This window comes from Spodoptera frugiperda, chromosome 22 (assembly GCF_023101765.2).
Source record: "Spodoptera frugiperda isolate SF20-4 chromosome 22, AGI-APGP_CSIRO_Sfru_2.0, whole genome shotgun sequence".
Classification (NCBI taxonomy): Eukaryota; Metazoa; Arthropoda; class Insecta; order Lepidoptera; family Noctuidae; genus Spodoptera; species Spodoptera frugiperda.
Genome location: NC_064233.1, coordinates 1,792,235 through 1,819,949, shown reverse-complemented (window position 1 = coordinate 1,819,949; position 27,715 = coordinate 1,792,235). Strand labels below are relative to the sequence as shown.

The 27,715-nt window shown below is 38.2% G+C and overlaps 4 protein-coding genes across 5 annotated transcripts in view; 2 read left to right on the top strand and 2 right to left on the bottom strand.

The window, feature by feature from the left end:
- LOC118279740 (nucleolar GTP-binding protein 1) overlaps positions 1–12,913 on the bottom strand; it is a 132,104-nt gene extending 119,191 nt beyond the window's left edge. For both annotated transcript variants that reach the window (XM_050702293.1, XM_050702294.1), the window contains exons 1-13: positions 12,739–12,913; positions 12,478–12,630; positions 11,700–11,821; positions 10,928–11,063; positions 10,075–10,176; positions 9,338–9,430; positions 8,576–8,725; positions 7,738–7,895; positions 6,288–6,429; positions 5,333–5,510; positions 4,501–4,610; positions 3,113–3,231; positions 1,817–1,950 (exon numbers count right to left, since the gene is read on the bottom strand). In XM_050702293.1, the coding sequence (XP_050558250.1) occupies positions 1,817–1,950; positions 3,113–3,231; positions 4,501–4,610; positions 5,333–5,510; positions 6,288–6,429; positions 7,738–7,895; positions 8,576–8,725; positions 9,338–9,430; positions 10,075–10,176; positions 10,928–11,063; positions 11,700–11,821; positions 12,478–12,630; positions 12,739–12,786 (1,645 nt within the window). In that variant the 5' untranslated portion in view covers positions 12,787–12,913. The remainder of the gene's footprint in view (positions 1–1,816; positions 1,951–3,112; positions 3,232–4,500; positions 4,611–5,332; positions 5,511–6,287; positions 6,430–7,737; positions 7,896–8,575; positions 8,726–9,337; positions 9,431–10,074; positions 10,177–10,927; positions 11,064–11,699; positions 11,822–12,477; positions 12,631–12,738) is intronic.
- A 413-nt stretch (positions 12,914–13,326) lies between these two features.
- On the top strand, positions 13,327–17,551 carry LOC118279739 (presequence protease, mitochondrial). Its single transcript, XM_035599464.2, has 2 exons — positions 13,327–13,516; positions 13,829–17,551. The coding sequence occupies exon 2, from the start codon at positions 13,861–13,863 to the stop codon at positions 16,903–16,905; it is 3,045 nt and encodes a 1,014-aa protein (XP_035455357.2). The 5' UTR covers positions 13,327–13,516; positions 13,829–13,860; the 3' UTR covers positions 16,906–17,551.
- Positions 17,552–21,211: 3,660 nt separating this feature from the next.
- LOC118279741 (zinc finger protein 567-like) lies at positions 21,212–24,329 on the top strand. Its single transcript, XM_035599466.2, has one exon. It carries the CDS (start codon positions 21,867–21,869, stop codon positions 23,688–23,690), a length of 1,824 nt encoding a protein of 607 aa, XP_035455359.2. The 5' UTR covers positions 21,212–21,866; the 3' UTR covers positions 23,691–24,329.
- A 2-nt stretch (positions 24,330–24,331) lies between these two features.
- On the bottom strand, positions 24,332–26,982 carry LOC118279738 (oocyte zinc finger protein XlCOF7.1-like). Its single transcript, XM_035599463.2, has one exon. The coding sequence runs from the start codon at positions 26,732–26,734 to the stop codon at positions 24,971–24,973; it is 1,764 nt and encodes a 587-aa protein (XP_035455356.2). The 5' UTR covers positions 26,735–26,982; the 3' UTR covers positions 24,332–24,970.
- Between the last annotated feature and the right edge of the window lie 733 nt (positions 26,983–27,715).

Here is a 27,715-nt window from a genome sequence, read left to right as displayed (position 1 = left end):
AGCATATCAACTTCATTGTTTCGCCGTATGAAGCTGTGTAAGTACATGAATAACACTACTAATTAATTAAATATATCAACTTTATTGTTTCGCCGTATGAAGCCAGTGTAAGAATTGTACATGAATAACACTACTAATTAATTAAATATATCAACTTTATTGTTTCGCCGTATGAAGCCAGTGTAAGAATTGTACATGAATAACACTACTAATTAATTAAATATATCAACTTTATTGTTTCGCCGTATGAAGTTGTGTAAGAATTGTACCGTGAATAACACTACTAATTAAATAAATATATCAACTTTATTGTTTCGCCGTATAAAGCCATAAGAATTGTAATGAATAACACTACATAATTAATTAAATATATCAACTGATTGTTTCGCCGTATGAAGCCAGTGTAAGAATTGTACATGAATAACACTACTAATTGCTTAAATATATCAACTTTATTGTTTCGCCGTATGAAGCCAGTGTAAGAATTGTACATGAATAACACTACTAATTAATTAAATATATCAACTTTATTGTTTCGCCGTATGAAGCCAGTGTAAGAATTGTACATGAATAACACTACTAATTAATTAAATATCGAGGCCAATCCAGTTGCGGAAGGGCGTGAGACAGGGAGACGTTATATCTCCGAAACTGCCGAACGCACTGGAGGACGTTTTTAAGCTCTTGGTGGAGCGGATCGCGGCTTTTTTCATTAATGGCGAAACATCACTCATCTCCGTGGTAGCCGATGACATAGTCGTAATGGCAGAGTCGCTGGAAGAGCTGAACACCATGTCAGCGACCTCAATACCGTTTCCCAACATGTGGGCCTTAAAATGTACATGGACAAGACGAAAATCATGCCAAATGTCCATGTTGCACTACCGGTTGTCGTTGGGAACGATATAAAGTTGTAGACCATACACATATGGGTAGATCATCCAGCTAGGTAAATAAACATCGAGAAAGAGGTCGCTAAAATCCAATACGGATGGGCAGCATTTCAGAAGTTGCATGAAGTTTCTCGTCAAAAATCCCGCAGTGTCTGAAGACCAGGATGTACTGTGTGTTGCGTGATGACCGGTTTAAGACATGGTTCACCTAACTGCTGGCAGGCTCAGAGTCGCCCAGCGCGCGATGGAGAGATATGCTCGGATATCTATTGCGCGACAAAATCCGAACATATGGAAAGTCGCCAAATGAACAAGATTACAGACATAGTCTCAAAATATGCAGGCTGAATGGCAATGGGCATGACGTCGCAAGGACTGATGGCCGCTGGCCAGGAAGTTTACAGTGCGACCGCGGACCGGAAGACGCAACGTGGGCAGACCTCCCACTAGGTGTTCACGACATCGTCTGAGTCGGGGAGCCAGTGGATGCAGGTGGCGGCTTGTCGTTCTACGTGGAGGACCAAGGGGGAGGCTCTTTGTTCAGCAGTGGACGTCTCTCGGCTGATGATGATGATGACTGATTGTTTCGCCGTATGAAGCCAGTGTAAGAATTGTACATGAATAACACTACTAATTAAATCAAACATATATTATTAGCTAAACTGCTTGTTTAAAAATAGCCAAAGTCCCATATAAGTTGGTCAATCGCCTTTCAGAACAAAATGAAACGCAACGCCTGATAAATTCATAAGTACTGCGAGGCGAACTTATGAATGTTGTTAATTCCTATTTCATTATGTTTTAGTTATGTATGTAAGTTGCTTTAAGTGGTTGTCTACCGTTGTAACTTTTGAATTAAATAAATAAAATTAACATCTATTGCCAAATAAACAATAACAAATAGTAATAAACATGGCACATACCGAGTTTCTCCATCTCCTCCCTGAGTTTCCCGGTGGAGCGGTCGCGGGCGCGCGCGCGGCTGGTGCGCGGCATCACCGGCTTCGTGGACTGCTTCACCAGGCGGGACTCGTCCTTCAGGATCGCCTTCTTGTTGCTGCATAGGAATATTACATTTTATTTAGGCATTCATGTTGTGGCGACACATTGACAAGTAACAAGTGACAGATGACAGAAGTCGCACATAGACTATCGACGAGCAAATCAACGGATGACGTGACAAATATCCTGCATCGCACATATGAAGTTTACATGCGAAATAACACGGATAGAAAATCCCAACGAACAACAGTTGGGCAGAAAGCCCGCCAGGCACGATCACCTCGTCTGGTCGGAGGATCCTCCTTTTCTTAGGGAACTTTACTCGCTGTTCCCTAAAACTGTTATCGGCTTACTGACGTAACTGTTTGACGAGGAACTCGACTAGTTTCAAGCCATGCTAGGGCTCATATTCATGAGCAGCATTCCGCGACACACGACGCGGCGATTGTCGCGGAATGCTGCTCTTGAATTTAGTATGTCTCACAAAAGATATAATAAAACTATAGTCATTAATTGTGTACATATTGGTATAAGGCGGACTAAATGCCATACGGTTTTGAGTTAAAATATCAGAAAATCTGATATGTTCTTTAAAAAAAACATTGCCTTACACAGAGATTTTCTCCTGTGTCGTGGGTGCGTTTACAAACATACAAGTTCACATACATATAACACCCAGACCCGAAACAACAATTTGTGGATCACACAAAGACTTGCTCGAAGCAAACCTTGCAATCAAAATATATTTTCTAACGAAATGCATCTTTTTTTATGTTAAAAGGGTCGACGTTTGGCCGCTATCTCGCCTGATGGTAAGTGATGATGCGGCCAACGATGGAGCACGTCTGCCCATAAGCATTTATTCACTCGTCCTTGAAGACACCCAGGTTATACCCATCAGGAAATACAAACATGGAATTTCCACTTAGCAGTTCGCACAAGGAAGCTTGAAGCGAAGCGCTGTCGTGCGAGTTGGTGGGATATCTACCAGAAGCGGTACGCCTACACCGCTTGAACTTGGGTTCGATGATGAAAAGGACTAGGGGGAATCAAGTTGTGCAATTCCCCCGCACACTCTCCGAAATGTATCCGGTAAAAAACGGAAAGGCTTGCGACCTTGCGCCTGTGTTCAAGGCTTTGAAGCCGGGCTGGGCATCTGTGATCTCATCACCCAAAGCATGCAACAATAACCTTTATGTCTATATAAGAGTACGTACCGTATCTGCCTGGCGAGCTCCCGGATCTCCTTCATGGTGTCGTCCAGCTCGATCTTGGGCACGGCGTACATGCCTCCCTCCACGCGCAACTCTTCCTCGCGCTCCAACTCCGCCAGTTTCTGAAACATATTATACATAAATATTAAAGACATATGCGTGAAACTGCGTACCTTGCCTTTTTTTGAGGTCGGTTAAAATACTAAAACCAAGTGTAACAAGAGTGGAAGAGCCATGCTTCGGCATGAATGGGCCGGCTCGACCGGAGTGATAAATGATAATGATAAATGATATTTATTTTGCAAATAGGTTACAATGTAACTCTTTTACACGTCAATCTCTTAAATAACAAGATGAGGCCGATACCACGGCCTCACAGAAAACTGACGCGACTTTCGTTGTGTCAGTGAGGTTACCAAAGCCCCAATAACCAATTTTCCCCCGATCCCCCAACAACCCTTAAATTCCTAACCCCCAAAAGGCCGGCAACGCACTTGTAACGCCTCTGGTGTTTCGGTATCCATGGGCGGCGGTGATTGCTTACCAAACCAGTATCACAATAAAAAAGATTTTCCATATTTATTTGTCCTTGACATGGGTAATGCCCGCTAGAGCACTAGCTCTGCCGGCGACCTTATGCCAAGCTGTCGCTGTGTGCCCGAGTTGACTGTACTACAGTATGTCACCGTACACAGCTTCGAACGGGCGAATAATAAAACACAACAATACTTTGCTCAAACTGGGAATTGAACCCTCGACATATTAGTGAAACGGAGTATCCTCCGACCAGGCAAGGTGATCATGTCTGGCGAGCTTACTGCCCAACCTATATTCAAAGTTAAAGTCAAAATCATTTATTTCAAATAGACCAGGAAGACATTTTTGAACGTCAAAGCAAATATTAATAACGTCTGTCTGTCGGTCAGTCCTCTAGTGAAGCTATTTGCTCGTTCCAAAGTGTAGATTCCTATGGAGAAGAACTAACAAGAAACTCCATAGGTTACTCTTTTCCAATCAGGTTCACAATACAATTCTTGGTTACATTGTTTCGATTGCTTCAACTGTGAGAACAATGTAAAACTAATATTCAGTCAAAGTGATGGAAAAAGAAAATAACCTTCAGGACAACAAAGTATTGTATGTACTCAAAGTCAAAGTCAAAGTATCTTTATTGTAATATGTAAGTTACAGATCTCAACAATATATTATTCAAGTATCAATATGTCCTGCCTAATAGGCATACAATAATTACATAGGTAGGTATTGGCATTAGAATTTGGAATTGTTATAGGTCAATACTAATACATTTCAAAACACAGTAGAATAAATAATTGGCCAACAATTAAGGAAATCTTGGATCGTGCAGTATGCTATATCAAATAATAACTCACCTCGAATATGTCGGGGTCGATGTAGTCTGCAATGTTGTGTCCCTCCCAGAACTCCGGAATGGGGTCGTGGCGCTCCTCCTCCGGGATCTCGCTGTAGTTCTTCTGTAGGTCTGTGTATAAATAATAAAGTCAATTCATTAAAAGTGATAAATAAATTATTTATCTTCCTTCCTTCCTTCCTTCCTTCCTTCCTTCTTTCTTTCTTTCTAATTTATTCCAATCTAGCTTTGAAAAAATGAAATGAAAATGAAAAATGAAAAATATTTATTAGTTCATAAAGGATTGTACAAAAAAGATTGTGATTGGAGCCTCCCGTTAAGCATAGACAGCCTGTATTGGGAGACACCGTTCTTCCATAACTTATTAATATTATGCTTAGAACTAATAAACTTGTTCTTAATTCGAGACGAGGAATTCTACTAGTTTTGAGCACAATCGCCGCGTTATGTGTCGCGGAATGCTGCTCATGAATATGAGCCTCTAGCATGGCTTGTAACTAGTCGAGTTCCTCGTCGAACGGTTACGTTAGTAAGCCGATAACATAATTATTAATTTAGTATGTCTCACAAAAGTTATAATAAAATTATTGTCGAGTTTTTCAGTAATAACATGGAGTCCGCAAATCTATGACTCAATCCCTAATTTTATTTTATATTTTTTATTTTTATTTTAATTTCATTTCAATTTTTCATCTTATATTAGGAAAAGCATAACATAACTAGTCTGGGTACTACTATGTATAATGTGCACTTCTATCTATTTGTAGCTAATATATGATATGTATATGTGCATATCTGTATATTTGCACAAGATTGTAATAAAAGGCACTCACCGAGCACATAGTCATCGCCCTCCTCAACCTCTATGTCCCTCTCGAGTTTCCTCTTGCGTGCCTTGTCTGCCTGTTGTTGCTTCTTGGCCAGGACCGAGGCGGGGATGACGGCGGGCCGCGCCTTGATGTCGCGCGGCGCTGGCACTGACACGTGGAGACGGTTTAGGATGCCGTCCACCTGCGGAGATCATGATATTGTCATCTATACTAATATTATAAAGCTGAAGAGTTTGTTTGAATGCGCTAACATCAGGAACTACTGGACTGATTTGAATAATTCTTTTTACGTTGGATAGCGCATTTATCGAAGGTTATAGACTATAAATCATCACGCCACGATCAATAGGAACTGAGCAGTGCGGGTGAAACCGCGCGGAAGTAGCTAGTCCACAATATAAAAATGAGTCGGCTTTTCCTTCCTGACACTATAACTCCAGAACGCACGAACCGATTTCCACGGTTTTGCATTCGTTGGAAAGGTTTCGGGCTCCGTGAGGTTTATACAGACATGGAACAGGGATAGATTATGGTCTGGAATAACACATAGGCTACTTTTACATCACAGGAACGCGGACGCAGCCACTGGCAGAAGTTAGTGATATTATAAGGATATATTATTTAAAAATTATTACTCATAGAGTATGCGAAACAAGAAATAAATAAATTGATAAAATAAGTATAGTTTTTGTAATTACAAAATAGACATGTCAATGTCGAAAAGGCTTGACTTTTTTTGAGGGGGTAAATTACCCAGTGACTTGTTCCGCCTTAGACTCTTACTGAGTAAACACCACCCCGTTCCTACTCCTGCTTTTCGAACCAGAGCTCCGGTAAACCCGCTAGGTATTCCGCAGCTCCGGATCAGGCATCAGCCCTACAGCATACTGGGCCCTATATGTGGTGGTTTGATGGCTCTTGGGAGTAACTAATAAATTAAAAAAAACTATATATGTACCTTCTTAGTCCTCATTTTCTCAGTGACCCTGTGTCCGAGTAACCTCTCGCAGGCCTCAATCTTAACCTCCTGCACTCCCTCCTCCGTGATGGTCGACATGCGCATCACAGGGACCACTGACAGGTCGGAGTTCGGATCCGCGCTGTGGACACAAACAACAGTATTAATAATATAGTCGAAAACGTTTCTAAACACTTATTTTGATGTTCATTGTTAACATATCCGGATTTTTTACACATTATTGTTAACAACCCCGGAATTTTAATGTTAACTTTAACATGACAGAATAGCGAAAGAGGTATGTGAGATTTGTAGCAATTAGTGTTCCATTGTCTCTGCCTACCCCCATGGGAGACAGGCGCGAGGTTATGTATGTATGCATCCCCTTCCAAATCATCCCAAGCCCCGATTCCCACCAAAAGGCCGGCAACGCACTTGTAACGCCTCTGGTGTTTCAAGTGTCCATGCGCGGCGGCGATTGCTTACCATCAGGTGGTACGTACGCTCGTTTACCGGCTTATACTCGTACCATAAAAATTATTTTATATATTTATTTGTCCTTGACATGGGTAATGCCTGCTAGAGCACTAGCTCTGCCGGCGACCTTATGCCAAGCTGTCGCTGTGTGCCCGAGTTGACTGTACTACAGTATGTTACTGTACACAACTTCGAACGGGCGAAATCTATACTAATATTATAAAGCTGAAGAGTTTCATTGTTTGTTTGTTTAAACGCGCTAATCTCTAGAACTACTGGTCCGATTTTAATAATTCTTTTTGTGTTGTATAGTGCATTTATCGAGGAAGGCTATAGGCTATAAAACATTACGCTATGACCAATCGGAGCCAAGCAAAGCGGGTGAAACCGCGCGGAAGTAGCAAGTTATAAATAATAACGTGTTCCATAAAAAAAAACAAACTGTTCTCTTTTATAGCACAGTAAATATTGACTGCCTCGTTGGTCGAGTGGTCGCAAGTGCGACTGCCGAACAAGGAGTCTCGGGTTCGATTCCCGGGTCGGGCAAAGTATTACTGGGCTTTTTTCGGATTTTCGAAAATTTCTCGGTAGTAGCACGGAGTCTGGAATTGCGTCCAGGATATGGCAATAGGCTCACCCCCTATTACATGGAACTTATAACACAAATGGGGAATAGTGAGTGTACATTGTATAGCGGCTTTACGCACCGTAATGTGCACCTCTGCCTACCCCTTCGGGGATAAAAGGCGTGAAGTTGTGTGTGTGCGGGTGTTTTTTTTTTATGAGACATGCCGATAATCGAGCAGACGTATTACCTGATGGTAAGCAATCGCCGCCGCCCATGGACACTTGAAACACCAGAGGCGTTACAAGTGCGTTGCCGGCTTTTTGGGAGTTAGGAATTTAAGGGTTGTAGTTCGGGAATGGGGATGGGGAAGATTGGGAATTAGGTTGTGTGTAAATATTAACTTACTTGACAAGATTTCCTTTAGCGCAGTTCTCAAGTAGCTGGTCAACGATCTCCTTTTTGTTGGGCGGCAGATCCTCAGGAGTCAGCACATCCATTTTGTTCAGCACCACGATTAGAGGCTTGTTGCTGAACAGGGGCTTTATACTCTCGAATAGGGAGATCTGGAATGAAGAATATAGAGAATTAATAATAAAGAAATTTTGCATGGAATGTATTATTAAATGATATTGTTTTAAGGAATAAAAATGAAAGAATGATCTTTAAAAAAATACTTTTGTTCAACAATTTCTAGATCTTATTATAACTTTAATTATAACTATTTGAAATACGATGGAAAGCTGGCCATGAAAATGAGCCTCTAGTATAACTTGAAACTAGTCAAGTTTCAAAAATATAATAATTGATTTGTGGATTATACAACAACTTGTTCCACTCTGGAATCGAACCCAAAATATGTTGCCAACAGTGCTATCCAATTCGCATCAGCTATACTAATAGAGTTACAAGTACGGTACCAGCCTTTTAGGAATTGAGGATTTGGTATTTAGGGGGATTGGGGGATTAGAGGTTTAAGGGATTGGGGGATTGGAGGTTTAGGGGATTGGAGGTTTAGGGGATTGGGGGTTTAGGGGATTGGGGGATTGGAGGTTGAGGGGATTGGGGGTTGGGGGATTAGGCGTTTGGGGATTGCGGGTTTAGGGGATTGGGGGATTGGAGGTTTAGGGGATTGGGGGATTGGAGGTTTAGGGGATTGGGGGATTGGAGGTTTGGGGATTGGGAGTTTAGGGATTTGAGATTTTGAGGACTGGAAATTTACAGAAATCAATATAATAGTATATACCTGTTCCTGTATACTATGGCCGCACTGCTCTGACAAGTCCACGAAGTAGAGCACGGCGGCGCGGAGGTGCGCCAGCGCGGTCACGGCCTGCATCTCGATCACGTTGCGCTCCTCTAGCGGGTGGTCCAGGATACCCGGCGTGTCTATTACCTGCGAATTTACAATTTATTAATCACTATGTGGCGACACTCTGACAAGTGACAGATGACAGTAGTCGCACATAGACTATCGACGAGCAAATCAACGGATGACGTCATAGATATCCTGCATCGCACTACATCCCACATCGCACACGCACACTTTTCTTAGGGAACTTTACTCTCTGTTCCCTAAAACTACATAGAGTAAAACAATCGCTTACCGCTGTCTCTCTTATATTTTATGCGTAGTTGTTTTTAAAACTGTTAAAAACTGGGCTTCAAATTAGGTAGTTTGGTTAGTAAAAACTATATTAAATTATTATTAGATATTAGATTATATTTATCTAATATCTAATCTAATATTAGATATTAGATTTTACCATAATTCTATTAATTCATTTTCATATTTTGTAGTATTTTTTAGCTATTAGACTACTTTAACGACATGATTGTCTGTAATTTTGTTGTTCAATCACGTCAAAACGACTGAAGCGATCGAGATGAAATTGGTGAAGATGGAACAGGCGTAGATAATGGTCTGGAATAACACATAGGTTACTTTTTATAATAATACGGGCGAAGCCGCTGGAAGAAGCAAGTTAAATATAAGATTACAACCAACCTGCCATCTCAAATACTTGTAGTCAGTGTGTCCGACGTACAAACTCTTTGTGGTAAACGCGTACGGTTGTACTTCCACGTCAGCGCGAGTGATCTGTTAACAAAACATAAAATTATATTACATACATTTGTATCACCATTCCTAGTCTTCCCGCGGGTGTCGTATACCGGAACAAGTCTACTTTAACATAGAACAGATAGCAAACAACCTAGCATACCTGAGCACTTACTCTTGAAACCTCAATACTTATTCAATGTCAAAACTATACAACCCCAATCGTAGATTTAGAGTACGGAATATAAAGCCAAACTCAATACCATTTAGTTCATTCAATATCCACGCAAAACGGATGCAATGGGCGCTAGTGTTACAACTCAAGAATACGAAATTTCACAATATCAATGTTGATCGATCGGATTTGGATTCAAGAGGAGGCACATAGTCCAATATTGGATTTTTATAGGCTCAAAGTCAAAAATTAAAATAATTTATTTGAAATAGACCAGGAAGGCACTTTGAACGTCAAAGCCAATATAATAATATTAATAACGTCTGTCTGTCGGTCAGTCCTCTAGTGAAGCTATTTGCTGAGATTATAAGACTATTGATGAGATTATAAGCATCATACCACTACCATAGCGTTACGCCTCTAGTGCTGCGGGTGTCCATGGGCGGTGCCGATTGCTTACCATCAGGTGATATGTTTGCTCATTTACAAAATAGACTGTAGTACATACCTTGTTGATAAAGCTGGATTTGCCGACGTTGGGGAACCCGCAGATGATGATGGTGCGCGTGTACGGGTCGATGGACGGCAGGCGGGCCAAGTGTTGGCGGACCTGGGCAGAATTGTGACAACTTTATTAATAAATAAATAAGCCTTTTATTTCCCAAAGAATACAATTAAATTTCTAACATAATAAATAAGATATTTAAAACATGCATTCTTTTAATAATAATAGTGTGTACAAATAAATAAATGATCATTATATAATAAAAGAATTATTCAATTCGGTCCAGTAGTACCTGAGATTAGCGCGTTCAAACAAACAAACAATCAAACAAACTCTTTAGCTTTATAATATTAGTATAGATAAAGCTGAAGAGTTGTTTGTTTGAACACACTAATCTCCGGAAGTACTAACTACGTCCACAAATTCCAGGCAGAGGGCGCGATGGGCGCGACACTCACGGTCGCCAGTAGCAGCGACAGTGGTCGCGTCGTGTGTCGCAGAATGCTGCTCATGAATATGAGCCTGTAGTATGGCTTGAAACTAGTCGAGTTCCTCCTCAAACAGTTACGTGAGTAAGCCGATAACAAAATAATTATTTTGTTTGTTTTTTTTTCTATTTATATTTGTTCTCTTGGTCCGTGCCCTTGTCATATTCTTTTATGATAAATCTAATCAATATTTATAGTGCCTATGTTACCACAATTAACCACAACTATAATTATTATTATTACAAAAATACTTATTCATAAACACAATTTTACTATCTACTATATACTAAATTTCATTTCGAATGTATCGAAAATTACAGAATAACCAAGCAAGAACACCCTATTTTCAGCATAAGCTGTATTCTAACCTGTTCCAAGTAGGTAAGGTTGGCGGCCTGTCGCTTCATGATGGTGGCCATGCGACCGAGCGCCGCGCGCTTCAGCTGCTTGCATCGGTACAGCGAGTCGCCGTACTTCAGTAAACGCACGTAGTCTTTCGCTACTCTGTGAACAAAAATACATATTTGAGTCAAAGTCATTTATTTCCCTATATTTTTTTTATAAATTACCATGTCCCACACTTATATTTAGACACACAAAGAGTAGCTCTGTGCGGGAATCGAATCCGCTACATGTTACACGGCAGCCAGTTGCCCAGCCACCGCGCCAACCGTGAAGTCTTATTAAACCAAGTTTACAAAGTAAATAAAACCAAGAAGGCATTTTTGACTGTCAACAAGAAATACAATGAGTCAGTCCGCCAGTTTGTCACGCTTTTTTATCCCCGTCGAAGTAGGTAGAGGTGCACATTGTGGCGCGTAATGACGCTGTACAATGTACATCCACTTTTCACCATATTTGTTATAAGTCCCATGTAATAGGGAGTGAGCCTATTGCCATATACCGGGCACAATTCCAGACTCCATGCTACCACCAAGTTTCGCATCAAATAAAAAGTATCCAGTGTTATTCCTGACTCCTACCTCTGTTCCAAATTTTATTGTGATCCCTTCAAGTCATTTCGTACTGATGATGTCATTGAGTAACAAAGATACAGACAAACACACAAACTGACAAACTTTCACTATCATAATATCAGTAAGATGAAAAAACCTATAATAAATATTGTATAAGACTTACGTGTCAATTAAATGTCTAGCAGTGTTGAGTTGTCCGAGACCAAGCTTGTAGTGATCCTTGTCATACAGCACATTCATAAGATCTGCATAGAATGGATGCACATCATCTAGTTTTGGGAATTCCTGTAAAGAGATTCATTTTAATTTAATATTTTTATACAATGAGCAGGTGTCCATGATCGCTAGATGCAAAGTCATATCATATCATAAAAAGATCTACACTTTGGAATGAGCACCTAGCTTCATTTGCAGACAGACTGACCGACTATTATTTCTATATTTGTTCAATGTGGAATATTATTTATTTGTTGACATTTCAAAAGTACCTATTTATGTTTTAATTGGAATAAATGATTTGACTTTGACCAAAAGATTTTTTTTTAAATTATCAAAAGATTATTTGGTTCCTCACAATGGTTAAGCATTTGGAAGTGGGGTCTAGATAATTTTAGAGGGTTAAAGCAACATAATATAACCCATCCCCCATTATGTTAAAACTATCATATAATAAAGTTTGAGAGCCTATCTTTTTGTGTGGGACTTTCGTCCTTGTAAATATGTAAGCAAAGAATATCATGATTCAAGTACACATCAGTTTGCACATAATTGTGACATATGCTTTGCTTTACACAAAATCTTGTGATACACAAAAATATTGCGCAATTCATGAAATAAGGTGTTGAATACACTAAATATTACTGAAATAAGGTCTTATCTTAAAATATACGTATTATTGATTATATTAATATTTATTTGGAATATTATGAAAAGTTATTTACCTGTATAATCCTAGAAAGACGATCGTGGAAGTTCTGTTGTGTGAATTTAACTTTTCTCATATAAAACGCACGAATCCTCGATATTTTGTAATGTTTATGTACAACAGTTGGAGTCTTTCTTTGTGTTTTTGACAAAATTATGTCAATAAAGTCCTGAAATACAAAATTGTGCGTAAATGTAAGGTTATCAACACATGATAATATAAAACATTTCGTAAAAAGTAAACATGTACTGAATTTTTACCAAATTTGATTACTTACCTTTGCTGTAGGGACTACAGCGATCTTTTTGAAATTATATAAACTCATTTTGGATTATTTTATTACACTTATAAATAAAACAGAGCTCAACATGAGCTCAACACGTAAACACGTGTTTTTAAAAGGAAAATTCAACGAGTGAACGAGTGAAATGATAGTTGTCAATGTCAAAACCTTTTTAATACAGATAACGTTTTGTTCACTACAAGCGCAAAATGAAAAAGTTACTTCTCTTGTCATTTGTAATTTATTTCATCAAAATATTTTGTACTTTTAATTACTTGCTTATTTAAATATTTTTAAATAAGTAAATGAACAGAAAATATTTTATAAAATTGTAGGTCCATGGACGGCTCTAAATTATATTTTGTTTCGGAGCATGGTACATAACGCAATCTACAATCATAGTTGCCATGTAGAATATTACTCATTGGATTCATATAGTTTTATTAAGATAAAATTACATTTATCATATAAACCTACATAGCATTAAAAAATATTATCGCAAAAGAATTTGCCTAAAATCAGAACATAGCTCCTTTTTCTCCTTACATCAAAACCGTCAAAAAAAAAAATATTGATATGGTAATACAGCACTGTGAAACGTCAAGATTCCGATAGCAAATGGCTAAGGGAGGTTATGCTGAATTTGTATTGTAATTTATTAGAAAAAAATGCCGGTTACTCTATTAGAAGTTATACAGTAACTAGAAAATACTGAATACAATAATATTCTATGCACCACAATATACAAGCCAACAAAATTACTTGATTTATTGTAAGTAAAATATTGCATCATTTTTCATTTGTTTTTGTCATTCTTTCGAAAAAATCTTTACATAATATCAATGACTTGTGTTAAGAATTATTTTTATTTTATTTCTACGAGTATTCCGGTAGTTGTATTTTACGTAAAATTTACGAAAACGTAAACAAATCGTAAATATAACCTTAGACAAAACCATTGAAAAAAATGTTATTTAATTAACATTGCCCCTGTTAAATATTAAGCCTTTTTCTGAAATAAAACATCGCCGCACCGTATTCATTCATAAATATATAATTAGTGAGTGGTATATGTGCATTGCAGGACAAGATTGGAAGAATTAAATTAAAACAAAAATGTATGGAAGACTGTGCAACCTGCGGACCGGCGTCAACCACCGCCTGGTGCAATGCAGCAACATGTACAGCAGTGGCATTCTCAAAAAAGACACCGCACTACGAGCGTTACAGCCTGGCAAAACGATGCATGGCTTCATCGTTAATGAAGTACAAGCAATCAAGGAATACAATATGACGGCATATTTCCTAGTTCACGAGAAAACAAAGACAGAGTACCTGCATTTAGAAAGGGATGATACCAATAACGTATTCTCCGTTGGGTTTCGAACCACTCCGTTAGATTCCATGGGCACTCCACATATACTTGAGCACACAGTTCTATGTGGCTCCGAGAAGTATCCGGTCAGAGATCCGTTCTTCAAAATGCTGAATAGATCACTGGCTACGTTCATGAATGCGTTGACTGGCCCCGACTATACATTCTACCCATTCTCGTCTCAAAATGAGGTTGATTACCAAAATCTGCAAAAAGTGTACCTTGATGCGGTTTTCAAACCTAATCTGTCTAGGCTAGACTTTCTACAAGAAGGATGGAGGTTAGAACACACAAACATAGAAGATAAGAAGTCAGACTTAACTTTCAAAGGTGTTGTGTACAATGAGATGAAAGGTGCTTTTTCAGAAACAAGTTCGTTGTTTGGACAAAAATTCATTAACAGTATACTGCCACGAGGCACATATGGTTACGTCTCAGGTGGTGATCCGTTATGCATTCCGAAACTAACACATGAGCATTTAAAGAATTTCCACTCTACGTACTACCACCCAAGTAATGCAAGGATTTTTTCATATGGAAACTTTCCTTTAGAAGAGAATTTGAAGTTTGTCAATGAAGCGTACTTATCGCAGTACACATATTTGGACCCAAACCACTCAATAGTAGAGAAGCAACCTCGTTGGCAAGAGCCAAAACGAAATGAAATAGCTTGCCGATTTGACCAATACGGTGTTCCGATAGAAAAACAAAATCAAATTGCGATAGGCTATGTAATGTCTGATATTACAAGCATTTACGAGACGTTTATGATGATGGCAATGACTGAACTCATGATTATTGGACCGAACTCAGCTTTCTATAAGAGTTTGATTGAGAAAAATATCTCGGGAGGATACAACTCCCTCACAGGATATGATAATCAAATTAGAGACACTTTATTTGTGGTTGGACTACGGGATGTTGAGAAATCAAAGTTTGAGATGGTAGAATCGATTGTGAACCAAACTCTTCAAGACATTTATGATAAGGGCTTTGAAAAGGATCATATACAGAGCGTCCTACACGGATTCGAATTATCAATTAAGCATCAGTCTCCAAAATTCGGCCTCAACTTACTCTTCAACCTGATGCCTCTATGGATCCACAACGGTCCCATCATCAATGCTCTGAAGGTCAATCAGCTCCTAGATCAGCTTAAAACAAACTTGATGGAACCCAAGTACGTGAAGGAAGTTATTGAGAAATACTTCATTAACAACAAACACAAACTAACTATGACAATGGTACCTGATCCGAAGTTCGACGACACGTTTAATACAGCTGAGGGCACTCTGTTAAAAGAAAAAGTAAAAGCCTTGACTCAAGAAGACAGAGAGAAGATATACAAGGAAGGAATAGAACTCTCTACAGCTCAGAAGAAAGTACAGAATTTAGACATCCTTCCTTGTCTGAAGCTTGAAGATATTGTTCTTACTAAGACTGCACCGCCTCTGCAGCATTCGGTCGCTGCTACCATCCCACTGCAGATGTGCATGGCCAATACCAATGGTGTCACTTACTTCAAGGGAATCATAGGAACAGATTGCTTGAACGATGAACAGAGGCAACTGCTACCATTCTTTGAATACATTGTAAACAAGTTTGACACGAAAAAGTACAACTACAGGGACTTTGACAAGTTCATTAGTAAATCCACATCTGGTTTGGGATTCGTGAGTCATATTACGGAACACATCGATCAACCTGGGCAGTATGAACAAGGTATCTTGATCAGCAGCCACTGTTTAGACGAGAACCTTCCGAAAATGATGGATATATGGAAAGAGATCTTCGACAAACCGAATTTCAGTAATAGCGAAAGGCTGAAAATGCTTCTCACAAACTACTGCTCAGCTTTAAGTAACGGTATAGTGGACAGCGGACACACGTATGCCATGCAGGCCGCGCGGGCACTGGTCACCTCAGTGGACGAGTGCAAAGAGAATCTAATGGGCCTCCAACACATAATGAACATGCAAGAGATATTAAAGAACAAAAAGATTGAAGATATCCAATCCACCGTCGACAAGATTGGCAGCACAGTCTTAAAAGGCAGTAACTTGAGAGCAGCCTTCCATTACTGTAATACCAACCAGAATGTTCACGCGAATGTGGAGAAATTCTGCAAAGAACTGTGTGACAATGCGGACCAGAAGGAGATGAACAGGATCAACTGGACCGACGCGAAGAAGATGCCGGAGGAAAACCGCGGCGTCCACATTCAGATGAACATTCCTGTTAACTTCTGCGCTAAAGTCATCCCCACGATACCGTACACTGACCCTGACTACGCCAAGCTACGTGTGTTGTCACGGTTCCTTACATCCAAATATTTACACCCGGTGGTCAGAGAGCAGAACGGAGCGTACGGCGGCGGCGCCATGTTAACTCTAGACGGAGTCTTCAACTTCTATTCGTATAGAGACCCAAATTCATCAGTCACCCTAAATGTCTTCGATGAGACGACGCACTGGATGGCTAAAAACACAAGTCTTGTGGATGAACAGAATCTATTTGAAGCGAAGCTATCGATACTGCAGCAAATGGACCAGCCTATCGCGGAGTACATGAAAGGCATCGACCTATTCCTCTACGGATTGTCCTATGACATTTGGAAGACTCAAAGGGAAAGGGTTTTAGCTGTGAAGAAAGAAGATTTGATTGAAGTGTGTCACAAGTATTTGGTGAAAGATAAATGGAGCGGCAAATGTGTTATTGGTGAGGGTTCGAAGGATCTTAAGGGGGAAAATGAGGAATGGGAAATCATCAATGGACCACAGCAATAGGTTTGAAGCTTTCAGGAAATCAAGTGACTCATGTAGTAGGACTAGGTATCTCTAGTAGAGAATGCGATGTCGATGATATATTCAAGTATGAAGACATAATTATAATAGGGCCGTTTTTTGCTCACCATGTGACACAAGTGTAGCAAGTTCTTTTTTGACCAATCACTGCAGCTGTCGAATATTAAACGTCCAATAGTGTTATTAGTTAATAGGGTAGATGACTAATTTTTATTTTAACGTCCGTCTTGTAGATTATTTTGAAATATTAGACACGTTGTTTTTATTTTTTTATGGAAACAAACACTTTCGAATATATATTCATTTGAAATGTCGCGTGATGTCACTTCTAGGTACATTTTATGTAGACACACATACCTACACAACCTCACGCCGCACAGTGTTTTAGAAACCCTTGGGGGAGGACATTAACTAAGAATTTATTTTAAGCATCATCTTCTAAAATGTCGACTTCTCTAGATAAAATTATGGTATCATTTAAAAAGCAAAGTGCTGATTGTTGACTTTGCTATTTGTAATAATAAAGGCGCTTAGATTTTTTTTCAATTGTACATAATTTTGTAATACCACGGATTATGTGGCTGATTTAATTTAAGTACATAGTACAAAAGGCTAACTATCATTTACCATGAGGTGATATATCCGATTTCGTGCGGAAACTATGTCAATAAAACCATAAAAAATAGAAACTAAAATTGGATTTTTTGCAAATATCTTTGTACCTAGTTACAATTCATTCGTGTTGTAAAGCTTGAATAACACATAAATATATGTGATAAAATCCGGATATCAAGTTTTGCTCTTTATTTTAAAGATAAAAGAAAATTTTTAAAAAAACCTATTTAAACCACACTCTGAATTAGCAACTTTAGTATTTTTTTTCTCGAAAACTAAAAATAATTGACATGGGGTTTCTTTTGCAATTTTTGTTATTAGGACTAACTACATCGATATACGCTATTAGCTAAAAATGTCCTCCCCCAAGGGTTTCTAAAACACTGTGCGCCGGTCTCCCATGGGGGTAGGCAGAGACAATGGCATGCCATTTTATATAGAAAAGACGTATTTTCTCCCACTCCTAAACTTTGATTCGTTTTATCTAAGTATTGTTATCTTATATGACAAAATAAAAAAATACGTGTCTAATATTTTTTCATTACCTAACTGACTGACTAATTAGATTTTTAATTTTCATACCCCTTCATCATCCCTATTGGACGAAGAACGGGAGGTTCACACTAGTCATCTATACCCTTAGTACGAGTTTGCCTTTACGTTTAAAGTAATCGAAACGAAAGCGCGTTCGGTGCTCTGATTGGTTGGTTTATTCGAGCCGGCCAATCAGAGCGCAAAACACGCTCTCGTTTCAATTAACCCTTAGTACGAGTTTGTGTCTGGTGAGCAAATATACAAGTAGCCCCATTAGGTATATGCATTGTGCACCTGTGTAAAAGGTTTGAAGTTACTGTAGTGTACCTACGTGTAAAATGTGTAACATTTGGAAATAATTATCGTTGACTCGATACGCGGCCATACGTGTATTTATTACGGAGTGTAATGCCGCGACTGTTGTTATATAATAAATATTATTTTTAATTCTATTTGTTTGATTTTTCAATGTATTTCCTGGGAATGAGGATCTCTAAATGGTTTTTTTGATGTTACATTTGTAATTGGTTGCGTAAGCCACTGCTTTATTTAGTATGGATGGATTACTCTTCTATATTTATTGAAAAAATCTTTAAAGTAAGTCATACTGATTTATTTAAATGAAAAAAATACTGTTTGAGAAAACCAAACTAAACTCACAAAAACAAAAGTTGACAGTGCGACCTCTTGCCGAACCGTGCACACTCCTGACCTCTTACCGAATCGTGCACGCTTCTGTACTCTTGCCGAACCATGCACGCTCCTGACCTCTTGCCGAACTGTGCACGCTCCTTGTGAATGCTAGTTCCGTTGTGATTTGAAACTAGTGAAAGTTTTCTCAAACGCTTCACGTTAGTAAGCAGTTATTTTTAATGAATTCTCTTGTTATTAGGTAAAAATGTCGCTACCACCGCACTTCGAGACTCCTGAAGAATATTTCAAAGAATGCCTTCAGTTCTTTCAAGAATATCAATATTTATTCAGTCAACCAAACACAGATGTACTCATATACAGGATTTTAGAGAAAATCACAATAAAAGATGAAAATATTCAAGTTTTTGATGAAAATTTCGACGTAACGGCTGTAGATGATGAATTTTTGAACAATTTTTTCATAAAACTAAAACGTTTAGAAGTTTTTCATGAAGATGTTGAACACGATTTGGATTGGTGTGTAAATATTGCTGTTAGTCGTAAGAAACAACATGAAATAATATATCTGGTGAAGGAAATCAAAGAAATGTGTGAACAGGTGGAGTGTGAAACTGTGGTAGACTTCGGTTCTGGTTTGGTAAGCATATTTATTTACTTTTTTTTCTTTATTTAAACGTTGCCTTATACTAGGATTTTCTCCAGTGTCATGGGTGCGTTTACAAACATACAAGTTCACATACCTACACATGACACCCAGACCCGAAACAACAATTTGTGAACCCAAAGAGTGGTCCGTGCGAGAATCGAACCCGCTACACATTGCACGTCAGTCGGATGCCAAGCCACTGCACCAACCGTGCAGTTTTATGTTACATATATTGTTCGGGATTGCGTGGATAGCGCAGTGGCTGCGCGACCAGCTGCTGTGCAACCTGTTGCGAGTTGAAATAGATTCCCGCACGACACAAGTTTTCCACACAATTTGATGTCCCGTGTAGATATGTAGTGTACATACACATGAATGAGTATTGTAAACGCATCCACGAAAATCCTAGTGTGGTGCAACGTTCTAAAAATACTATAAATGTGCACCTCTGCCAAACCCTTCGGGGATAAAAGGCGTAGTTAAGGTAGATAATTTTTATCTTCCCTACATATAAAATTGTACCTACCGATGTGTAAATTGTCAAGTATTTATGTATAAGTAAATGCATGCAAGATTTGTATCATACGTTTTTATTTTTTCAGGGTTATCTAGATCAACTGTTATTTGAGAAAACAAATTACAGAATATTAGGAATTGAATGTAACGAGAGCCACTATGTCGGCGCTAAAGTTAGGCAGCGGAAGTACCATCCAAACTCCATTGATTATGTGAAATACATAAAACATACTGTAAAAGAAAATTCAGACGAAAATATTCGAAGATTTGTTCAAGAAAAGTTTGAAGACCATAGACAATTTTGTATAACCGGCCTCCATGCTTGCGCTGATCTGACTATAGACGCAATCAATTTATTTTTAAAGATGGATGAGGCAAAAGCTCTCGTTATAATGCCATGCTGTTATCATAAAATGGTGGAAAATTGTAATTCTTTCAAAAATTTCCCTCTCAGTATCTGCCTTAAAGATATTTTCAGAAAATATAATGGATCAGAATATTTAAAAGTCCCATTCTTAAGAGTTGCTGCTCAACCGCCTTCCGTAGATGAAAAATTAGAAGATTTAGTTTTTAATTTGTTATCCAGAGCTGTTTTGCAAGAATATGCATTTAAACGTAAGTATGTGGTCTACTCGAGACCACCTTTTGGAATAAGAACCCAGAGTCGTACCCCTTTTTTAAGAGGGGGAAATCATCCAATGTCTTCTAAACTCTTACTGTTACTAAACACCACCCCGTTCCTTCTCCTGCTTTGATCCTGAGCCCCGGTAACCTCTACCTTTGTCTGCAGCTCCGGACCCTAAAAATAAGATGATGATTTCATGCTTAGCAGGGCTATTAAATGCACTAACAAATTGTATTTTTTCATGTTTTCACAGAAAACTGCAAATTAAAAAGGAAAAAGAGAAAAGCTGTTAAAACTAAAAACATGGACAAAAATTTCGAAACATATCTGCAAGATGCTGTTACAAATGGATTTGATTTGATCAAAAATGAATCTTCGGGTGACTTCGATAAAGTTGAAAATCCCATGTTATGTGTAGAAGAAATTATGACATTATGGAATTCAATGGCGCAAGTGACGTTTAAAAAGGCGGGAATATTCATTTTACTACAAAATTATTTGCAGCCTGTAATTGAGAACTTTGTGCTATACGACAGATTGGTTTATTTAAAAGAGAAAGGCGTGAAACATTGCGAATTCAAAAAGATATTGAATGTAAATACATCGCCGCGCTGTTTAGCTCTATTAGCTTATAAGTAAAGAAGTGAATTATTGAAAATGGTGTTTTAATTTTATTTATTTTGAGTCTGCCTACCATCCAACCATGGAAATGATATGTGAAATGGAAATGCTGAAATGTGTACTATTGAGCTTGATCTCCTCCTCCTCATAGCCACTAATTTACCACATAAACACACTTCACGCCCTGAAAAATCCTTATTTTTTAAAGGGGGAAAATCATACAATGACTTCTCTCACCTTGGACGAGGCGAGAGGGAGTATCAGACACTTACTGACTAAAAACCACCCCGTTCCTACTCCTGCTTTTCAAGCCGGAGCCTCGGTACCTAAAACCCGCTAGCTAGTCCGCAATCCAGGTCTTCAAAATACCTAGGAGAATCGCTTAACAAAAATAAACTTTTGCAAAAACCGATTTTAATGTCACAACTAGGTACAACACTAGTCTTGCAATTATTGAACAACTGTCAGCACTTCAGTAGTGTCAAATTTAATGTCAAAGTCACAATCAATATTATGATTTCTTGTTGTGTTATTGGGTTTTATTTATTTACGCGGAATCAAACTAAACAACAGTCGAAAAAACTGAATAAATACACAATAATGATACTCAACCAATTGTGTTACAGCTTTGATTACTTCACCTAGACGCCGAAATCACACAGATATGTATTCTTTACAAGTTGTAATTCAACATTTAGTTCTCGAAATATAAAATAAAGGATATATTCAGCGATGGATATTACAGAAGAAGAGTTCTGTCGTCTCTGCGGCGACTTGAAACAAAACAGCGATCTCATTGACTTATTAATTGACACCGAAAAACTTCTAAGTATCAACACAATGCTGGAAAGATTCAATATAACTTTGGATTTAGAAAAGAACCTGCCTACATCAGTTTGTTCTACATGCACAAGCTCTTTGAAACAAGCTTACGACTTTGTGAGTTTCCTAGACCTTGCACAGAAAGCTTTTGAAGACTGTGTATCGTCCTCGGATGGTGAAAATGATGATGACAGTGTTTATCTTGATGTCTGCTCCGCTGAGGACAGTGAGATAAGTGAAGAAATGACTGTAGGAGATGATTATGATATGTCTGGGGTAAATGAAGATTGCGAGAAGGATGACGAAGAGATATCTAACATAGATGAAGTTTATAAGGAAGATACAGGATCAATTGACGATGAAGAATCTACAGAAAGTGATGATGGACCAAATACACGATCCAAAAGACTTAATGCATCAAAGAATGCGAAATATGAGAAGCCTATCAAGAAAACTAATTTAAAAAAGAAGAGAACAGAAGCTGAGTCAATAGGAGACATCGAGGAGACTGAAACCGTAGAATTAAGAAGAGGACGAAAGAAATCTTTAAGAACGTTAATAAGTTCCGAGTTAACCCCTACTTGGAAGACGTACAAATGGATCTGTGCGTATTGCGACGGCTATTACTACAGTCTGAGCGAACTAAGAGTACACAGCATGCAGTACCATAACATCTGCAACCCTTTCCGCTGCTTGGACTGCAGAGCTAGAGGCTCCCACATAGACAAATTTATCATGCATGTTGTTAAACATCACCCAAACTTAACATTAATTTGTCACATATGCTCTTCGGACTTCAGCACAACAGTGGAATTGAGACAACATAAACAAAAAGTACATAAACTCCATAGATTTACTCACATTTGTGGCATGACCTTTCAAACCAAAGAAGAATTGGAAAATCACAAAAACAATTTCTACAAGAACGTTACAATACGCATGACACCATTCAAAGATGATGAAATCTTAATCTGCGTTATTTGTAAAAAGATTCTTAAAACCAAGGTCCTCTTGAATCGACACTTGTTAATTCATACGGACAGAAAACGTAATCACCCGTGTAAGCTTTGCAAGAAGCGTTTCTATACTAAACGGGAACTAACTCAACATGTGGTCGTACACTCAGAGAAAAGACCTCATAAGTGTGAAATATGCGATTTCCCATTTAAGATGAAATCTGATCTTAGGAAACATGTTTTGAAACACTTTGAAATGAAGCAGTTTACTTGTGACCGATGTGGGAAGAGGTTTCGGTTGAAGAAAGAACTGATAGTGCACAGCAAGATACATAAAGACACTCGTCCGTTCATCTGCGATTACTGTAACAAAGCCTTTCGCTACAAACATTTGTTATCGCAGCACATCCGTATACACACCGGAGTTAAACCGTACAAGTGTAAGATATGTTCGAAGAAATTTACAAACTGGCCAAATTACAACAGACATTCAAAAGGTGTGCATGGAAAGAACTGTGCAAGGAAGAAAACTAGCAAAGGTAAAGATAGGGAGAAGTCATTACATGGGGATTCAACATTTTGGAACCGCAGAAAAAGGGCAGGCCAAAGAAATCGGATAAAAGCAAAAAAAAATATGCAAAAGAGTGATTCAAAAATTCATACTGATACAGGTTTGGGAAGTAATTTAAAAGTTTTTGATAATATTTTTTATTTTATGGTAACTATTCTAATTTGTAAGGATTTATTTAAAATGGTTTATAAGAATTTAATTATTTAATAGAATAAAAACCTAAGAGGTCTGGTAAGGTAGGGAGACATTAATTTTTTTATGTATTTAATACATATTATTTCAAAAAACATATTAATATTACGTTTAGGAATGAAAATCAAAGATAATTTTGTGATTAAAGATTGTGATCTAATTTATATAATTTTTTGTAAGTACTCAGTACATTTTATTAGGGTTTATGTTGCTCATAGATGCTCTTGTAAGGTGGATAAGAAATTTTATATTTTTCTAGGCTTTAAGATCTTTTTTGAACCTATTTGATTTTTATGGACTCCTACAGGTGTCAAAGTAAAATCATACTAAGGTATGAATAGATTATAACAAATTAAAATTCTATATTTTTATAGTAACTATCCTACTAAAAATCACTGTTTAGTCAGGTGCATTAATTGAGTAAGCTAGTTTTGAGTCCCATAGAGACTCTTCATCATGAGCAGCTAACATGAAGAATCCAACTGTGATTTTTTGTTTAATTACAATTCTGTATCAAAATAGTACATACATACCATTGATTGGACTGTCTTTTTATTATAAACATTTTTTACTAATTGTATTTAGTTGTGTCACTTACCTCAATAATAAGTTGTAATAAGTCTCAATGTGTCCAATAAAACAATATAAACTTCTTATGAAATGGGTTTTATTTTCTCACATACCTAATTCTCTAAAATAAAACAGTATCCACATAGGTACTACCACGTACCACGACGACGTATTGACTGCCCTAAATAAATTTTATACAGATACAGAAAGTTGGGATTGATGTTATTCGTAGGTACCCACATTTCTAACAATATTTGGGTCCTTTTCCGCCAGAAATGTGTTATGTAGCGTCCGTTTTCACCAGTGCTAAGCAATTTGTACCAAAAAACCAAACTCAAACCAAAATGAATCGATCTAAGTTTTTGATGGTAACTACAATTTCAGTTTACAACACTACGTCACGCCTTTTATCCCCGAGGGGTTAGAAAAGGTGCACATTACGGCACGTAATGCCAGTGTACAATGTACACCATTTGTGTTATAAGTCCCATGTGATAGAGGGTGAGACTATTGCCATATACTGGGCACATTTCCAGGCCCCGTGACACTACTGAGAATGTTTCGAAAAAAATCCAGTAATACTTTGCCCGACCCGGGAATCGAACCTGAGATCCCTTATCCGGCAGTCGTACTTGCGACCACTCGACCAACGAGGCAGTAATAGCTATGAGCTGGTTTCTGCTTCTGTTATTTCCTGGTTTTCGTTAGTCACTGGCCGCTGGTTCCTATCGTCTCTTCTTTGCCAATTCAATACCATGTTTCCGTCTCACGTGCTTGTTACGATTGGAGAGATTCGCGAAATCTTTCAAGCAAATACTACAAGGGTAGGGCTTCGCCCCACTATGCTGCACCATATGGTTCTTCAAATTAGTGCTGTTACGAAACTTCTTTTCACACACACTACAGGAATATGAAAACTTGTCACTGTGGATTATAATGTGCGCTTGTATTCGACTCTTCACTCGGAAACTTTTGCCACAAACATCACAAATGAATAATTTGCCCGTGTTATGGCATGCATCCTTATGATACGCTAGACCGTGCCGACTTTTAAATTGTTGATCACAAATATCACAGTGAAACTTATTCAGATTATTATGTATCGCAACATGTTTACTAAGACTAGCTTTAGTTTTAAAACTCTTGCCGCATACATCACACATATTATCGCGACTCTGCTCAGTATGTTGACTCACAAAATGGTTTTTATAACATGTGTATTCCTTAAAAGTTTTATGGCATATTCTACATGTTGCATTATCAGTTCTCAAACTGTTGTATTTCTTTGCATCCCATATTTTTTTGTAATATTTGTCTGTATGTTTCTTTAATTGTTCTTTACTGGGGAAGTTGCTATAGCATCCTTTACACATGTTGGGGAGCTTGTGAGTTTTATTTCTGTGTTTTAATACATCTGCTGGATCAGAGAATATCTTAAAACACTTGTAACATGAGTAGCGAAGGTATTTGTGGTGTCTCTGAACATGGTTAAGGAAAATCTTGAGATTTGAGCTCCGAGTGGTGCAATCAACACATTTGTAAGGGTTACAGCTACTGTGAAACTCCATGGAGTGTTTCTGGAGGTCCTCCATACTTGTGAATTGGGTTCCACATTGAGAACATTGCCAGAGGCAGTCCTGCCAGGTCTTTGTGATGTACTGTTCAGGCACATAGCCTAAGTTTTCAATTAATTCTTTTACTTCAGTTTCTGAATAGATTCCAGTGTTCGAAACACTCTTTGCTTCAGTAGTTTTCTTTAGTGGTGTGTTTACCTTAATTTTCTTAGTTTTTTCCTTTTTGATTGTGGTTTCTTGGTCTGCGGTTTCATTGGCATGTGTATCAGTATTTTCATCTTGACTTATGACATGATTTTTAATATCTTCCTCATGTTTTGTAACTATTGTTGTTTTACTATCAATATTATCTACCGGGATGTTATTCACTGGTACATTTATCTCAATATAGACAGGCTTGGTGACAGTATCATCAATTATACAGGTTTTGGTAACAACAGGCATAAATCCCTCATTCTCAGGCTCTTCTTTAATAACATAATCATTGCAGTCATCATCACTGTCTTTTTCACATTTAACTTGGTCAGTTGAATGGCAATCTTCAACATTTACTTCCATAGGATCCTGAGCACTCTCTAAAGGTTTGGGAGTACAGTTATCAGTACCAATCAGTTCGTAGGAGACGGGATTTTGTTCCAATTCTCTCTCATTGTATTTCACCATTACAAAATCACTTAGAAAGCCCTGTGCTTCGTCAACAGCGCAAATAAACTTAAAAGCTTGTTCCAATGACTTTATACAGACTAGACACACAGTTTTAGGTAATATGTTGTCTTGGAAGTCCATTGTTATGTGGAACCTTGAGAGTCTGTTGATGATTTCTTGGCATAAATCCTCGTGGGCTTGCAAGTTTACTAACTTGGCGCGTAATTTTAATCCAGCACAGAGCCGGCAGTACCAGGTTGTTGGATTCATTGTTATGATTTGAGAAGAATCTGTGTAAATTCTGTTTACTAGCAAGTTTATCACATCAATCCAAACTGCATCATGTTGTTTAAGGTAATATAAACCTTATTTGTCTAAACTTTTGAGTCTAAATTACGTTAATATCTTTTGTTTATGTACCTATATTGTTTTATTCCGTTGCTTTAGTCACAAACACACGATAACATGATCGTATGAAACGAGAAATCGAGAATAAACAATCAACAAAACAAAACATTGTTTGTTCTGTCAAACTGTTTAGTGTCAACTTCAACTGACAGAACAGTGATAAAATAATGTTTGGAATGTTTTAAACACAGATTACAAAATTGTTAGTTAATTAGGTCACGCAGAAAGGCAGTTTACTCCAAATTGTGAATTTCTTAATAATACAACTAAACTATAATGTATAACGCCCCAGGCCAAGGGTTTTTTTTATGCAGGGAAAATCCAATGACTCTTATCAGACTCTTACTGACTAAAAACCACCCCGTTCCTACTCCTGCTTTTCAAGCCGGAGTCCCAGTAAACCGGCTATGTACTAGGCCTGAACCAACGCTGGACGCGAGAGATAACCCTCGCCGACCACATTTTTGAGGACACGGCGGTGCTCAGCCCATGTAGGGCGCACTTGACATTAGGCTAAACATCTTTCTTTTATAGACAAACTTTTTTGTTAAAGCGGTCATGTCCGCTAAAGCCGGATAGATGCCAACCGCATCCAGGTCAAGAGTTGGATGTAACAGTGGGTGAGCTGATTACCTTACCACATAAACTTTTGAAACATAAAATTACCAATTTATAGAGCCATGCTTCGGCACGAATGGGCCGGCCCGACCGGAGTAACACCGCGGCCTCACAGAAAACCGACGTGAAATAGCGATTGCGTCGTTGTGTGAATGAGGTTACCGGAGGCCCATTTCCCCCCTTCCCAATCCCCGATTCTCAAACGACAATCCTTAAATTCTTAAC

Excerpts from the sequence above, each read along its gene's own strand:
- LOC118279739 (XM_035599464.2), top strand. The coding sequence starts at position 13,861 with ATGTATGGAAGACTGTGCAACCTGCGGACCGGCGTCAACCACCGCCTG.
- LOC118279741 (XM_035599466.2), top strand. The coding sequence starts at position 21,867 with ATGGATATTACAGAAGAAGAGTTCTGTCGTCTCTGCGGCGACTTGAAA.
- LOC118279738 (XM_035599463.2), bottom strand. The coding sequence starts at position 26,734 with ATGAATCCAACAACCTGGTACTGCCGGCTCTGTGCTGGATTAAAATTA.